The sequence below is a fragment of a genome, unplaced genomic scaffold (assembly GCF_019419815.1).
Source record: "Pyrus x bretschneideri cultivar Hongxiangsu unplaced genomic scaffold, Pyrus_bretschneideri_v1 Contig7, whole genome shotgun sequence".
Lineage (NCBI taxonomy): Eukaryota > Viridiplantae > Streptophyta > Magnoliopsida > Rosales > Rosaceae > Pyrus > Pyrus x bretschneideri.
In genome coordinates this window covers 1,711,240-1,726,372 of record NW_025999809.1, presented here as the reverse complement: position 1 = coordinate 1,726,372, position 15,133 = coordinate 1,711,240, and the positions used below count along the sequence as shown (strand labels likewise).

Sequence of the window (15,133 nt, the reverse complement as noted above, 5' to 3'; positions counted from 1 at the left end):
GCTCCTTTGTTGAAATATCACATGATTCATCTACCATTATAGAAAAGAATGTACTCTCTTTCACTTCCTTCATAATAGCCTTAATGGTTTCGAAGGCACATGAATTGATAATATCTTTTTGAATTGAATGAGCTATTAACTTGAGATTTCTCGGAGCATTTTCCAACACAACTTCCTTTATTTTCTCATCATGATCCATAAGGAATTGCAAGAGCTCTAAATAATTCCCCCTATTATTTGAAGTGTCACTTTCATCGTTGCCACGAAAAGGAAGGCCTTGTCACAACAAGAACTTAGTGCAATCTATTGATGCATTCAAGCAAAGACGATATTTCATACACTCTTCTTCTGGCTGTTTGATCACAATTGCTTCAATATGTGTCTTTGGGTTTATTAGATAACTATCCGCTTCTCTAGCTTTATTGTGGAAACTACCAATAGGACTAACATGTTTGTCAAAACATTCTCTTGCATTCTTCCATTTCTTAAAGCCTACCCCAGTGAAGACACTGCTTCCTAATTGTAAAAAGTTGATTTAAAAGAGATAGCAATGAAGACAAAATGTCATATCTTTAGATATACTATACTCCAACCAATCACATTCTTCAAACCACGAAACAACAAATCGTTGCTTTTTCTTTGAATGCAAAGTGTATGAGAACTTATGCTTTGTAGGCCTACAAGGTCTCATTTGCAAATATGCTCTTTGAACCTCATCTTGAATATTAGAAGGATCGTCCTTCATTCAAATTCTTTTTCCCAGGTCTCTCTCAAGATTATTAAAATCAATGTCACACTCATTTTGTCTTGAGCTCGAACGACCTGAACAAATGGATGGTGCTATTGGCTTTGGCTTAAAAAATCTTTCCATATTTCTTATTTTTAAACTACGCATTTAACCAAAAACACAAAACATATACCAATTAACCAATAAACAAAATTTCCATCTAAATTCCAATGATAAAATGATTATACAAACATAAAACATATCAATAATAGACTAAAAATCTCCATCAATATCTAATATAATTTAATTAAGATTAGATTAGAATACCAAAAAACTTACTTGAATTTTGAACCAAATAGTGGTGGTGTGGAGAATTGAAACAAGTGGAGATATGTTATTGGAGTAATGTAATTATAATATGGGATGGGGTGGGATTAGAAATTTAGGGTTTTGAAATCGAGGAGTTGCATTGGAATTTAGGTGAATATAAGAAAGATGGGGGCATTGGGGGAAAAACAGATGAGTGGGGAAAGAGGGGACTCTTGGGAAAGATGTGGGGCTAGGCTTTAAAACAATATGGAGTCATGGACCTGCAACCTGCACAGCAACACATACCTCGTGTTTGAGTACGAGAGGACCCTCGAAAAATTTCTAGCAGCGATTTAGGGTCGTCGAGGGGTCCTAAGACCTCCCAGGTTCCTTTGTAGATCTGCCACTGGGGGTGGGTAGGGTATAAAGGTTGAGTGGGTGCAGAGGAGAGAAATGACAGAAAAGGAGGGGATAGGGTAGGGTGTAGGGAGAATAAAGGAGGGAGAATGAGGGAGGGGTTGGGAGAGGCGAGGTAAGATGCCCATAATTTTTTTTTTAATATTCACGTGGCCCTATATTGACACGTGGTGTCTAATCATTGTTCACATGGGCGCCACGTCATCAATTAACAGAAGTTCTGATGGAAAATTTAACTTATGTATGAAAGTGTTCCAAAGTTATGACTTTAGGTACTAAATTAGGATAAAAAAAAACTTCATGTACTAAAAATTAAAAATCAAAAAACTTTAAAGTAATAAACTGAGATTAACCCAAAATATTTCTTCTCTTAAGTGAGCGTATCATTATGGTCTTTATATAACATTGTATACTACCCATACGAACTCCTATCTAATACCTTGTTGGCTACACCATGTCAGACGGCTCAAACCTGTCCGCCGCTCAAGAAGATTCCCTACGGCATGGTCATCTGGGACTCACTCGTATGACAAAAACAAATCAACGGTCTAGATCGTACCATTCAATACAAAACGTGAGTCTGTTCAGAATTTAGAACCTCGTAATTATCAGTCAAGACTAATAAATTACACGGAAATAAATTGTTAATAAAGTAATTACCCAGAACAACGAATTACTAATGACTGCAATTAACGAGTTGTACACTGAAAACGAGGTCGTCAAACGAGAATAATAATCGTCATCTTAGTGATGCGAGCACACGGAAAGCAAACCGCGGACGTCCACACCGTAACTCTCCCCCACACAATAAAACATAACACTCCAGTTACCTCTAACCGCCGTTTGGTATCATTCCCACGCGAAATTTCTGAATTCCCTCCCCGTTCCAACCAGGTCCCATCACATACCCTTAACGTCAGCGAAAGCGCCACGTCACGCGAGCACAGTAAATCCCCAATCCGCAAAGGGTGGGTCCCGTGGAAAAAGGACCGTGTCGGGTGCCCAAGCTCTGCAGACCAAACGGCGCTACTTTTGCTTTTTGGGACCTCTCCCTCATCATTATCTCCTTCATCATCAACCCCACTGTGGACAATCCCATCACACTAGCATTTCTAGAGAGGGAGAGAGAGGGAGAGAGAAGGAGAGTTTGTGGTGTGAGAAAACCTGGAATCACTTTTTTATCCGTCACTTCTCAGTTTCTTTGCTCTGCAAGCAATCTTCCGACCACGCGAGTGCTGCTGCTTCTGCTTTTCTTATCCCCTGCTGTAGGCTTCACAGCAGCGAATGTGAGGCTGAGATCTGAGCTTGTACGGACGACGCTCGTTTTGGATCTTTGGACGACAATGGGGAGTGTGTCGTCGGAGGACGGCTCGGACCTGCAGAGCGAGCGGTGCGGGAGCTACAGCTTAAGCGCCGACGTGAGCGAGTCCGAGAGTTGTAGCAGCTTCTCGTGCCGGAGGTTCGATGCAGAGGGGGCTTCGAGCTCCATGACGTCGTCACCGCTTCCGGTCGCCGGAAATTTCTTCTTTCAGGCGCCGGTGATGCTTCCGGTGATCGGAGGAAAGGATGTGGTGGCTTGGGATGAGAAGCCCGAGAAACGAAATGCTGATTTGTCTGGTATTAAATTTTGTTTTGTTTAAATTTGTTTCTGAATTTAGGGGAAAATGCTGAAAAATGTAGTGAAAATTCTTGTCCAGTAATTTTCACAACCTGATAAATCAATGAAAATAATTATTAATTTTTTTCTGCAGCTGAGTAAATTTTGTAGAGATTTGATTATGTTCTCTCTAAGATAATTTTACTTTTTTATTTTTTTATTTTAAATATTTAAATTATTTATGATTGCAGAAGTTGAGATGATGAAGGAGAGGTTTGCCAAGCTTCTGCTTGGAGAAGACATGTCAGGAGGAGGAAAAGGAGTCTGCACTGCCCTTGCTATCTCAAATGCCATCACCAATCTCTCTGGTAAGTCACATTCCTCTTGGAAAGTGCAAATTCTTATGCGATGTTGATCGGCATGTTTTCGATTTTACGTGGATGTTCTGTTTTGGAACTCAATTTTCTATATTGGAATGACAGCGACCGTGTTTGGCGAATTATGGAGGTTAGAGCCGCTGAAAGCACAGAGAAAGGCAATGTGGCGCCGGGAAATGGAGTGGCTGTTATGTGTGAGTGATTCAATTGTTGAGCTTGTGCCTTCGATGCAACAGTTTCCGGGTGGGGGGACATACGAAGTCATGGAAATGCGGCCGCGCTCTGACTTGTATGTGAATCTACCTGCCATTAAGAAGCTTGACGCAATGCTGCTTAGTATGCTAGATGGGTTTTGTGAGACAGAGTTCTGCTATGTTGATAGGGGGATTATTTTGGGGGATTCGAAAGAGGGTGAGGGGTTTATTGGTGGAAGGCCTTCAATTAGGCAAGAAGAGAAGTGGTGGCTGCCTTATCCTAAAGTTCCGCCAAATGGGTTGTCTTGTGAAACAAGGAAGAAATTGCAGAAGTGTAGGGACTGCTGCAACCAGATATTGAAGGCAGCCATGGCGATTAATAGTAGTGTGCTAGCTGAGATGGAAATCCCAAGAGCGTACATGGAGTCGTTGCCCAAGGTATGGGGTTCGACATCTCTTTCCAGGATTCGACATGTGTGCTTACTATATTAGTGACTAGCAATGCTGTTTTATTAGATTTCTTCATATATTTATATGTTTCCTGTCAATATTATTTGAGTTTTAGTTTGTTTTTCTATATGGGATTTAATCTCAGTGAGATGTCACATGTATATCGAGTGATAAAGCTTATATTTCAGTTCCATTCTAAATCATGAGATGAGCTATCTCTATAAAATCACACGGAAATCTTGTTGGAGATCTTTTGTTATCTTCCCTTAAAAGTTTGTCGTTCATTTTCTTTATTCATATCGTTTGTGTTGTTCTGCAACTGTTTCCTGTTGTATTTGACTGATTTAGAAATGTGTTAATGGTCCTCATGTCCTTTTTATAGCTTGGAAGTAGAGCTTTGCAACAATTATATAGCATTAGCAGTGAAAGGAAAAGTATTTTTCATAATGGCAGACAAAAATAATACTCTCGTTCTGTTCTTGTTTGCTTAGTTGTGGCTGATACTGGTGCTGAAACATCTCTCAAATGTGTTATATAGTGAGATCGTAAATAGATGCCAAATATCACCATTAGAAATAACCGTTCATCATTCGCATTCTACATAATGTTTTCATTTAGCTGATTTTAAATTTTTTAACGCCATTTCGTTTTTCATTCATGATAGAAGGGGAAAGATTGTCTGGGCGATATCATTTATCGTTACATAGCTGCAGACCAATTTTCACCAGAGCATCTTCTGGATTGCCTGGACTTGTCCTCAGAACATCAAACTCTAGAGATAGCCAATAGAATTGAGGCAGCTGTGCATGTTTGGAAGCAGAAAGACCAGAATAAACACAATAATCATAAAGCTAAACGGGCATCCTGGGGTGGCAAGGTCAAGGGACTTGTTTCCGATACTGAAAAGAGCCATTTTCTGGCCCAACGAGCAGAGACGCTCTTACACAGCCTAAGGCATCGTTTCCCTGGCCTCCCGCAAACTTCACTAGATATGAACAAAATACAATATAACAAGGTACATTTGACTGCATGTTTGCATGTTTTCTTTATCCATCTACGTTAAAACACATAACCATCTACATTACATTACTTAATATATATCACCTGAACCAGTATGTCGTCCATCAATTTATAAACTGTGTTTATCAGATATGTTGAATTCCTTGATTTTGAAATTTTTCCCGTCCAACTTAATTATTGCACGTTATTAGTTACTTTCTAGTTTCGGCACACTGCAGTAACTTCCGAATTTCAATATATAAAAGAACAAATCTTTGAAGGATGAAGTTTCTGAAGGATTTTTCTTTGTTGATTTTACAGGATGTGGGGCAGTCAATTCTGGAAAGCTACTCAAGAGTTATGGAGAGTCTGGCCTTTAACGTAATGGCAAGGATAGATGATGTACTCTTCGTTGACGATGCTACCAAGCGATGTGCTGCTGCGGAATCAGTGTCTATCTTCAGCAGGGGAGGTTTGAGTGGCCTTCCTGTTCAGAAGCGGATGTCACCAAGCCCCTTCTCCATTCAACACACTCCTTATGCGTCTCCACTTGCAACACCGGTTTTCTGTTCTTCCACCCCAGTTATTGGAAGCCCAGGAAGAACACCTCTGTGTGTAAAGCGCAACGTTATAATAGACGACAAGTCAGAGAGATTACTCGCATCTGATTTTGAGAGGGTGTGGTCGTATGCCGGAAGCCTAAGCTCAAGAAGAACAACCGGGATGCTCCTGAACGGGATTGACTAAGTTAATGTTAGGTCAGTTTAAGGTTAAGTAGGTTCATGTTACAAAAAGAAGTTGCAGAGATGGGTCTAAAGCCTAACGCCGGGGTGCTGTTGAGATCTAACGTTGTATATTCTTTATTAGCAATAGAAATAGGTTGTTTCTCTATAGTTTTGAATCTGATCAGGTAGTAGATGAAGGAAAATGACAATTTTAGTTGAAAGTTGGTTATAAATTTCCGGCATTCCGCATGGCGCTTGTAACTTAAGTAGTTAAAAATCTATCCATGTACTGTGAAGTAAATGTTCAATTTACCCCTCCCCTATATCTTTTATATCGAAAGTTAAAATTCTTGCATTCCTTTCTTTCCTGATTGCCCTAGACCTAGGGGGCATCTTTTGCCTGCAAACCTTTGGCAGAAGTTTTGATTGAATCTCTGTTCCTTCGAGGTATACGGTATAGTGAATTAGGGCTCGTTTGAATCAAACGAACCAAATTCAACCATTAAATACTAGTTGGGGTTGATTCGGTTAATATTAGTCAAAACCGAATAACAATGGTTTAGTTTGATTCGGTCTTAGTAATGATATTAGTCAAAACAGAACCAAACCAAACTAAACCGTTAAATACTAATTGATTCGGTTATATTTTTATGTCAAACCAAATCAAACTGATCTGCGGCCACCCATTCACCGAGGCTTAAAATGAGCTAAAATTGAAAACAAAAAAAAGAGCTACTATGTCGAGTTCAATACTCGTTCATCGAAATTGACCTTGTTCGTTGTTGCACTTTACCAAATTCTTATTTTGTTGTTCGATTATTGGCGACGAACATTATTAAGGAATTTGTGGTCATTCGTTCATTTCTCATCAAACATTGTGAGAGAAGTCATTCAGTTTTTTACCCTTCATTTATGTTCTTTTAATCATTTTCGGACGTATTAAATTTATTAAAAATTCGGTTTAATTAAATTTTCTATAATAAGTCAAATTGATAAATAGTAATCACAACAAGTGATCTAGTAATAATAAGAGTACATATTACGTTTCTTCAATAAATAAATAAATAAAATGTGTGAGCTCGTGTATTCGATATTCCGAGCTGATTGATAAGTCTATTTGATTGTGGCTACAAATAAAATGAAAGTTCCTCGTAATCAGTTAAAAAAAAAAAAAAAAAAAAAAGTGAATAACCGTGACTCTTCCCTTCCTATATGAAAAAAATTGCTAAATTTAGCATTCTCCAAGACTTGCTGCTTACTATATTAAATTAAGCCCGCCCAAATTTCTGTTCTAGCCCTACTTTCGGAGAGTTGAGAGTGAATGCTCATGGCCATGGCGGAGAAGCAAAGCACCAAAGCAAGCGGTCCAGGCCCGAGGAAGCCGAAGGTCATATTTGGCACCAAAGCACTTCAAACCGGCGACGGCGGCGATGCTCCTTCGAGCTTACTCGGCGGCATAGTCGAGAAAGGTATTTCCGATATGCCCCTGTCGGGCCCCACTCCACCGCCTCGCCCAACCGTTCTTCCTTTCCCCGTCGCTCGCCACCGCTCCGATGGCCCGGTAAGCCTGCAAGTTTGATACTTTGATCACCACTGTCAGAAGTAAAAAATAAAAATAAAACTTGTTATTTGGTCAGTTGAGTGAACAGTTATGATTTTTTATTTTTTTTTGGGTTTCATTGAAAGAAAGTTTAATAATTTAGGGAAAAACGGTAAACATGTATATGAATTTGTGACTGGTTTTGGTTGATTTGACAGCATCGGGGTCCGGTAAATAGTAAATTGGGTGGTGAGGAGGGTGGTGGGGAAGGGGATGAGGAGGATGATGAAGATGTAATGGACTTTGAACACATTAGGGATTTCGCTAAGCGGGTCGAAAGGAAGAAGAAAAAAGATATGGACTTTAGTAAGTGGGCAGAGGAGGAGCTTGATGCAAATAGCTCAATAACTTTTAGGGAAACAATGGAAGCTAGTAATAGAAAAATTGAGTCAAGTAAAGTGCATTCCCGGCGAAAGAATGAACAAGAATCTGCGTTTGGTAGCTCGAAGATTGAACGAGGATCTGTGTTGGTTAACTTGAAGGTTGAACAAGAATCTGTTTTGGGTCACAATGACATGGAAATTGAAGCGGACATGTACGGAAAGTCCATGCCTGATAATATTCGAAATGAACAAGGGGGGTCTGTGTCGCTTGAGGCTCAGATTGATGAAGAGAACTGTGCACGGTTACAAGGGATGTCTGCAGATGAGATTGAAGAAGCACAGGCAGAGATCATGGGCAGACTGGACCCTGCATTGCTCCAAGTACTCAAAAGGAGGGGTGAAGAGAAATTGAGAAAGCAAAGAGACCCCAGCTCAGATAGCAATGAACCAAAAGCTTCTACTATCTCTCACAGTGGTCCGTCTCATGTGGCTACAAAAATTACTTCAAACAATACTCGAACTTCAGTAAAGGATAGATTGGAGCAGAATTCAGGCAAAGCCAGTGGCAGTTTGTGGAATGCTTGGAGTGATAGAGTCCAGGCTGCTCGGGACTTAAGGTTTTCCTTGGATGGGACTGTTATTATAGATGACTTCCAACAGATATCTCAGAGTAGTAAGTTTTAATACTTGTTTATATGATTTTTAGCAGAAGCTAATTTTCTTTTTCATTCTATATTTGAAGAGATTATGTATTCCTCGTTACTCCAATTTTGCTTTTTACTTTTTTCTGTTTTATATTCTCTAAAGCGTGGGACTTTTAGTTCTGTAGTTAAAGTTTCCCTTACTAAGAATTTTGTAGCATCAGTAAATTTTTTCTTGTATGGGGAACACAACTGCACTGGATGATATTACTTTCAAAACGATAAAAATACCTTAATAGAGTATCAGGTAAAATTTTCTCCTATTTTACAGGTAATTTATCTGAGCGTGACTACCTGCGTACTGAGGGGGACCCTGGTGCTGCTGGTTATACAATCAAAGAAGCAGTGTCACTCACTAGGAGTGTGGTCAGTTTAAATTCTTGATTGCTGTAATTGTACATCAACTGTTTTGATAATGTATCTTTTGAATTTCTCTAAACTTGATGATATACGATGTCCATGGCCTTTTATTATATTTTGTATCAAATCTTGTTGCTCCTGGTAAAGTTTGCTTCCTGATTTCATTATCTTGTTTTACCATATGCTGTTTGGTGGTTTCAGATTCCTGGACAGCGGACACTTGCTTTGCATTTCCTTTCAACTGTGCTTGATAAGGCATTGCATAATATTCAAGCGCAAGATCAGTTTATCGGAAAAGATGCTAGTAAAGTCGATAAATCTGCTGACTGGGAAGTCGATAAATCTGCTGACTGGGAGGCCATTTGGGCTTATGCACTTGGCCCAGAACCTGAGCTTATTTTATCTCTCAGGTGAATAATATCTGGATCCTTATGTTCCAAAATTTTGGTGAAACCAACCATACATAAATTGTTCCCCTTCATCTTGTAAACTTATTCTTCTGTTGGATTGTTTTGTGTACTAGTTGATATTTCAAACAATTATTCGATTTTTTTTTTTTTACTGGATGTCGTTGCAATTTAACTTCTAATTTATTGCAGGATATGTCTCGATGATAACCACAATAATGTAGTCCTAGCTTGTGCCAAAGTTCTTCACCGCATATTAAGCTGTGATGTGAATGAGAACTTCTTTGATGTTTCGGAGGTAGAGTTTTCCTTTTCTGTTCTTATTACTACTCTAGTTATATATTTCTTTATTCTTTTTTAACTTTTCTGAAGTTTATGATCTATTGGTATTTGGTTAATTCAAGCTTAATATATTCTGCCCTCAGAAAATAGCAACCCTGCATATGGACACATTTACCGCCCCTGTATTCAGAAGCAAACCAGAGATTGATGTTGGTTTCCTGCGTGGTGGATTTTGGAAGTACAATGCCAAGCCTTCTAATATTGTTGCTCTCGATGAGGAAATTATTGATGATGAAACTGAAGGGAAACGCACCATTCAAGATGATGTTGTAGTTGCTGGACAAGATTTTGCGGCAGGTTTGGTGCGGATGGGAATCCTTCCAAGGCTTCGCTATGTTCTGGAGGTTAGTCCTTATTTAGTTTTTACATTCAGGACAACTATAAGAGCTGTGCAGGTATTTGATAACCACCCAAGGTTCCCAAGATTTATATAGAGAACCAAACACTAATTTAAATTCAGATGCTCACCTCCTTCCTCCCGAGTGGGACTTTGACGTTCATATTGCATGTCTTTAATTTTTTGTTAGTTAATGTAGAGAGGTTGTTAAATGTTACTAAATTGTACGGCCTCTTTAACATTAAACGCGAGTGTAACACATCAGAAAACTCATAAGTACCTAGCTTGAAGGATCCCTAAAGTCTTGACACAGGGTTATGGGTGCGTCATGTGTGCGTACATACTTTTTAATAAGTGCTTTGCTTTCTCATTCTTCTATCAAGGTAATGAGGGCTGAGCTATATTCTTAGTTCCCATTGTTGGATTGATATGATTGTGGGTTTGTGGTATATGAATCAACAATTAGTAGTGTTACAAATATAGTAAGGTGCTGCTAAAAAAAAAATTATGTTGAAGATGATCTGCAGTTTCCTCCTAAAGTGTATTGTTTTATGTTGTTTCAGTCTGACCCAACGGCAGCTTTGGAAGAATACACAATATCTATACTTACTGCAATTGCAAGGCATTCCCCAAAATGTGCGAATGCAATCATGAATTGTGAAAGGCTTATTGAAACAATTGTCAGCAGATTTATCGAAAAAGACAGTGTAGATATCCAGCCTTCAAAAATAAAGTCTGTTAGACTTCTAAAGGTAAGCAGTTTCTGTACAACTTTTATGTCCACTTGTCTAGTACGTTTTGTTCCTGGTGTTATAAGGGAATTATGCCTGCATTTAATTCCGGATAAAACTTATACTTTTATCCTTATTTTTGTGTATATAAAAGGTGATGGCTCAATCTGATCGTAAGAACTGTGTTGCTTTTATAAAGAATGGGACTTTCCAAACTATGACATGGCATTTGTATCAATCTATTTCCTTCCTTGACAACTGGGTAAAATCTGGAAAGGAAAACTGTGAACTTTCTTCGGCTTTGAAGGTTGAACAGCTACGTTTTTGGAAGGTTTTTGTTCAGCATGGCTATTGTGTGTCATACTTCTCAGATATTTTCCATAACTTGTGCTTGTGGCTGAACCCACCTACAATTGAAAAACTTATTGAGAATGATGTATTTGGTGAATTTATGTCCATCTCTACGGAAGGATACCTTGTTCTGGAGGCTTTGGCTAGAAGGCTCCCAAGTTTGTTCTCACAGAAGCATCTGAGCAATGAAATCTCTGAGCATTCTGGTGATGGAACTGAGTTCTGGTCTTGGAGCCAGGTTGGTCCAATGGTTGATATAGCTCTCAAGTGGATAGTTTTAAAGAGTGATCCCAGCATATGTAATTTCTTTGAAAGAGAAAATGGAAGTCGTGGTGGTCTTGCTTCCCAAGATTTATCAGTCACTTCCTTGTTATGGGTGTATTCAGCTGTAGTACAAATGCTTTCCAGAGTGCTTGAAAGAGTGGTCCCGGATGATTCTGTCCACTCACATGAAAGTGGTAGTCTTGTGCCATGGCTTCCAGAGTTTGTTCCTAAAGTTGGACTTGAAATGATTAAAAATGGGTTTATAGGCCGTTCAGATACTCTTGATGCGAAATATGGAAAAGATCCTAGCAGAGGTGACTCTTTCATTGAGAAACTGTCTCATTTGAGAAATCTGGGTAAATGCGAAACATCATTAGCTTCTGTAAGTTGCTTACAGGGGTTAGTGGGGCTTGTCGTTAGCATTGATAAGTTGATAATGTTAGCCAGGACAGGAGTCCAAACACCTCCCCAAAATTACCCTTCATCAAGAGAAGAGAAAATACTCAAGGACGGTATACTTAAGGGTTCTTTGGTTGAATTGAGAAGTGTGCAAAATACTTTTATGAAGTTAGTTGCTTCTGAGTGGCCCCTTGTGCAGTCCATTGAGATGTTTGGCAGGGGAGGACCTGCTCCCGGGGTGGGAGTTGGCTGGGGTGCCTCTGGTGGAGGATTTTGGTCTGGTAGTGTTTTGTTGTCGCAAGCAGATGCAAGATTTCTCGTTGACTTGCTTGAAACTTGGAAGCTTGTGTCCAATTTGGAAAGCCCCACAGAAGAAGAAATGACTTTTACTATGCTGGCAATTAATTCATCTTTAGGAGTATGTGTAACTGCTGGACCAACCGGCAGGATTTATGTGAGAAAGGTGTTAAATATTTTGCTTGATGTCTCAGTTCTTAAGTATCTTGATCTCTATATTCGACGTTTTCTTTCATCAAATGGGGGTGTGAAACTGTTTGATTGGGATTATAAAGAAGAGGATTATGTACTCTTCAGTAAAACATTAGCTTCTCATTTCGGCGACAGATGGTTATCCATAAAGAAAAAGCTCAAAGATAGCGTGAATTCCTCTGATAGTAAATCACTGAAAAAGGGTAAAGGTTCCCTCGAGACTATATACGAGGAATCGGACACATCACCTTTGATCACTCAAGATTGCACTTCTTTAGTTGTAGAGTGGGCTCACCAGAGACTGCCACTACCCATTTCCTGGTTTCTCAGTCCAATCTCAACCCTTTGTGATAGCAAGCATGCTGGTCTTAAGAAATTCTCCAATTTACACGATCTCATGCAGGATCAAGGGACTTTTGTTGTAGTTGCCAAAGCTGGGCTTTTCTTCCTTTTGGGAATTGAAGCACTGTCCAGTTTCTTACCATCTGACATTCCATCCCCAGTTAAAAGTGTATCGTTAGTTTGGAAATTGCATTCTCTATCTGTGATTTTACTCGTTGGAATGGGTGTGGTTGAGGAGGAGAAGAGTAGGGTTGTTTTTGAAGCTTTACAAGATCTCTATGGGAACCTTCTTCATCAGTCAAGGTTGTCTAACTTAATGCCAGAACATAGAAATGAAAACAACCTGGAGGTTCTGGCATTCCAATCAGAGGTTCACGAAAGTTACTCTGTATTTATTGAAACTCTTGTGGATCAGTTTTCTGCTATATCTTATGGTGATTTGATATATGGCCGGCAAGTTGCAGTTTATTTGCATCGTTGTGTGGAAGCTCCTGTGCGCCTTGCTGCCTGGAATACACTAACCAATTCTCGTGTTCTTGAACTTCTGCCACCTCTAGAGAAATGCTTTACTGATGCAGAGGGGTACCTTGAACCTGCAGAGGTACGGCTGACTCGTCACTGACTTGTTTGTGCTATTCAGTACTTATATGAGCTTTGAGTGATTTGTTATTCAGTTTTGAGTATTGCGTGCGTGTGTGTTGTGTGTGAGATAGAAATCATAATAATTGCGAATGAAAATTAGTGGCCTTTTTATGACAAAAGTGATGAAAATTTATCAAATCTTGTGCTTGTGCAGGATAATCCGGATATTTTGGAGGCATACGTTAAGTCATGGACTTCTGGTGCCCTTGATAGGGCTGCAAGCCGAGGATCAGTTGCATATACACTGGTTATCCATCACCTTTCGGCTTTCATTTTTAGCTCATACACTGGTGATAAGCTATTGCTTAGGAATAAGCTTTCAAGGTCTCTTTTGCGAGACTTCTCTCTGAAGCACCAACATGAGGTATGCAGATTTTTCTTACAGTCGTTAAACTGTTCTTGTTTATCTTGTAGTAAGTCTGCCTTGAGATTAGGTTGTGTCTAGCAAGTGGGTGAAACATAAATGTATATCATACAAGATATGCCTTCTTACACTTTGAATGTATAACATGAATGTTCCTTCAGACAACAACTCCATCTCAAGATATGCCTTGAGATTAGGTTATGGAATGTGCCGTATTTTGATACTACTAATATGTATTTCCATAATAACTATTCATATCAAAGCTGCTGTCTCCGAGTCTCCACAAGGCAACATTTGAGAGAGAAAATCTAATGCAATGTGGAATGTAATTGCAGGCGATGATGCTGAACCTTATTCAATATAACAAGGCATCTATATCGCATGAGACCGAGCGCAAGGATGGAGTGCCTATGGGGGATGACGTTGAGAAGAGGCTCGAGTTACTGAAGGAAACTTGTGAATTAAATTCCTCACTTTTAGCTGCTGTGGAGAAGCTAAAGTCATCCTTAAAGAACAATCTATCATGAGCAATTCTGCACTTCGTATGCTTTTTTTATGTGTGTGTGTGTGTGTGTGTGTGAGAGAGAGAGAGAGAGAGAGAGAGGTCAAAAACATGTTTTTGCATATATTGATCGATTTTCTAACTTGTAAAGGACTGGACTTAAACTCCTTGAACTTTTGTACATGATAAAATTAACAGGAATTCTTTTTAACATGCTCGATCCAGCTTGTGCATGGGATTGGCCAAATAAGAAGAGGCTCCCAGTAAGAGAATTGTTGAAGTTCTTGTTTCTACAGTTTTCACCTTGAATTTGGAAACGAAAATCATGAACTTGGTGCAACATTAAACAACATGAAATTTAAACAACATTAAAAAAAAAACATTTAACAACATAAAACTTAAACGTTTACTCTATGCTTCTTTTGGCCCTAAGATGCGCAACAAGATCTTGTTGTAGGTACTTGTTTGTGGCGTGGGAACATATCATCTTATGACGCCTTATATACTCATTTAAAGAGATATTACCATTTCTTGAAGTCAAAGGCAAATTAGGCCCATCATATATTTTTGCACGAGCCTTGACCTATTTGGATCCTCTTGGTTGTGGGAATTATGGGCCAATATCCATCCTATTTATGAACATTGGAAGCTGAAGATAAAAAGTGTCATGTAGATAAAAATCCTATAAAAAATTCTCACAACCAATTACACCTCGACACGTGGCACTCAAAATCTTATCCGAAAAATTATTGAGATTACATATCAACAAGAAATATGGAGAGTTACTCACAGATCGACACGTGGCACTCGAAATCCAAGACGTAAAATTGAGATTCCTTATCAACAAGAAATTTGCAAAGTTACTCACATATTTACACGTGACATTCGAAATCTGAGACGTAAAATTATTAAGATTCCTTATCGACAAGAAATCTGCAATCTGCAAAGTTACTCACATATCGACACGTGACACTCGAAATCCGAGACGTAAAATTATTGAGATTCCTTATCGACAAGAAATCTGCAAAGTTACTCACACATCGACACGTGATACTTGAAATCCAAGACATAAAATTATTGAGATTCTTTATTGACAAAAAATCTGCAAAGTTACTCACATATTGACACGTGTCACTCGAAATCCGAGACATAAAATTATTGAGATTCTATCTCCAAAAATTATT

The 15,133-nt window shown here is 39.0% G+C and overlaps 2 protein-coding genes across 2 annotated transcripts; both read left to right on the top strand.

Annotated features, from left to right (window-relative positions):
- The first annotated feature begins 2,496 nt into the window (after window positions 1-2,496).
- On the top strand, window positions 2,497-6,150 carry LOC103939476 (rop guanine nucleotide exchange factor 1). The gene is given in 6 exon segments (XM_009349571.3): window positions 2,497-3,070; window positions 3,302-3,418; window positions 3,533-4,059; window positions 4,736-5,086; window positions 5,392-5,788; window positions 5,791-6,150. Coding segments are annotated over 6 exon segments (1,689 nt in total). The 5' UTR covers window positions 2,497-2,796; the 3' UTR covers window positions 5,814-6,150.
- An 830-nt stretch (window positions 6,151-6,980) lies between these two features.
- Window positions 6,981-14,169, top strand: LOC125472418 (transcriptional elongation regulator MINIYO-like). The gene is made up of 10 exons (XM_048573823.1): window positions 6,981-7,356; window positions 7,554-8,391; window positions 8,691-8,785; window positions 8,981-9,189; window positions 9,379-9,484; window positions 9,612-9,872; window positions 10,429-10,617; window positions 10,751-13,042; window positions 13,238-13,447; window positions 13,783-14,169. Exons 1-10 carry the CDS (start codon window positions 7,117-7,119, stop codon window positions 13,972-13,974), a joined length of 4,632 nt encoding a protein of 1,543 aa, XP_048429780.1. The 5' UTR covers window positions 6,981-7,116; the 3' UTR covers window positions 13,975-14,169.
- The last annotated feature ends 964 nt before the right edge of the window (window positions 14,170-15,133 follow it).

Excerpts from the sequence above, each read along its gene's own strand:
- LOC125472418 (XM_048573823.1), top strand. The coding sequence starts at position 7,117 with ATGCTCATGGCCATGGCGGAGAAGCAAAGCACCAAAGCAAGCGGTCCA. Across the intron at positions 9,190-9,378 it reads GAGCTTATTTTATCTCTCAG|GATATGTCTCGATGATAACC; the intron begins GTGAATAATATC and ends AATTTATTGCAG. Across the intron at positions 10,618-10,750 it reads AGTCTGTTAGACTTCTAAAG|GTGATGGCTCAATCTGATCG; the intron begins GTAAGCAGTTTC and ends TGTATATAAAAG.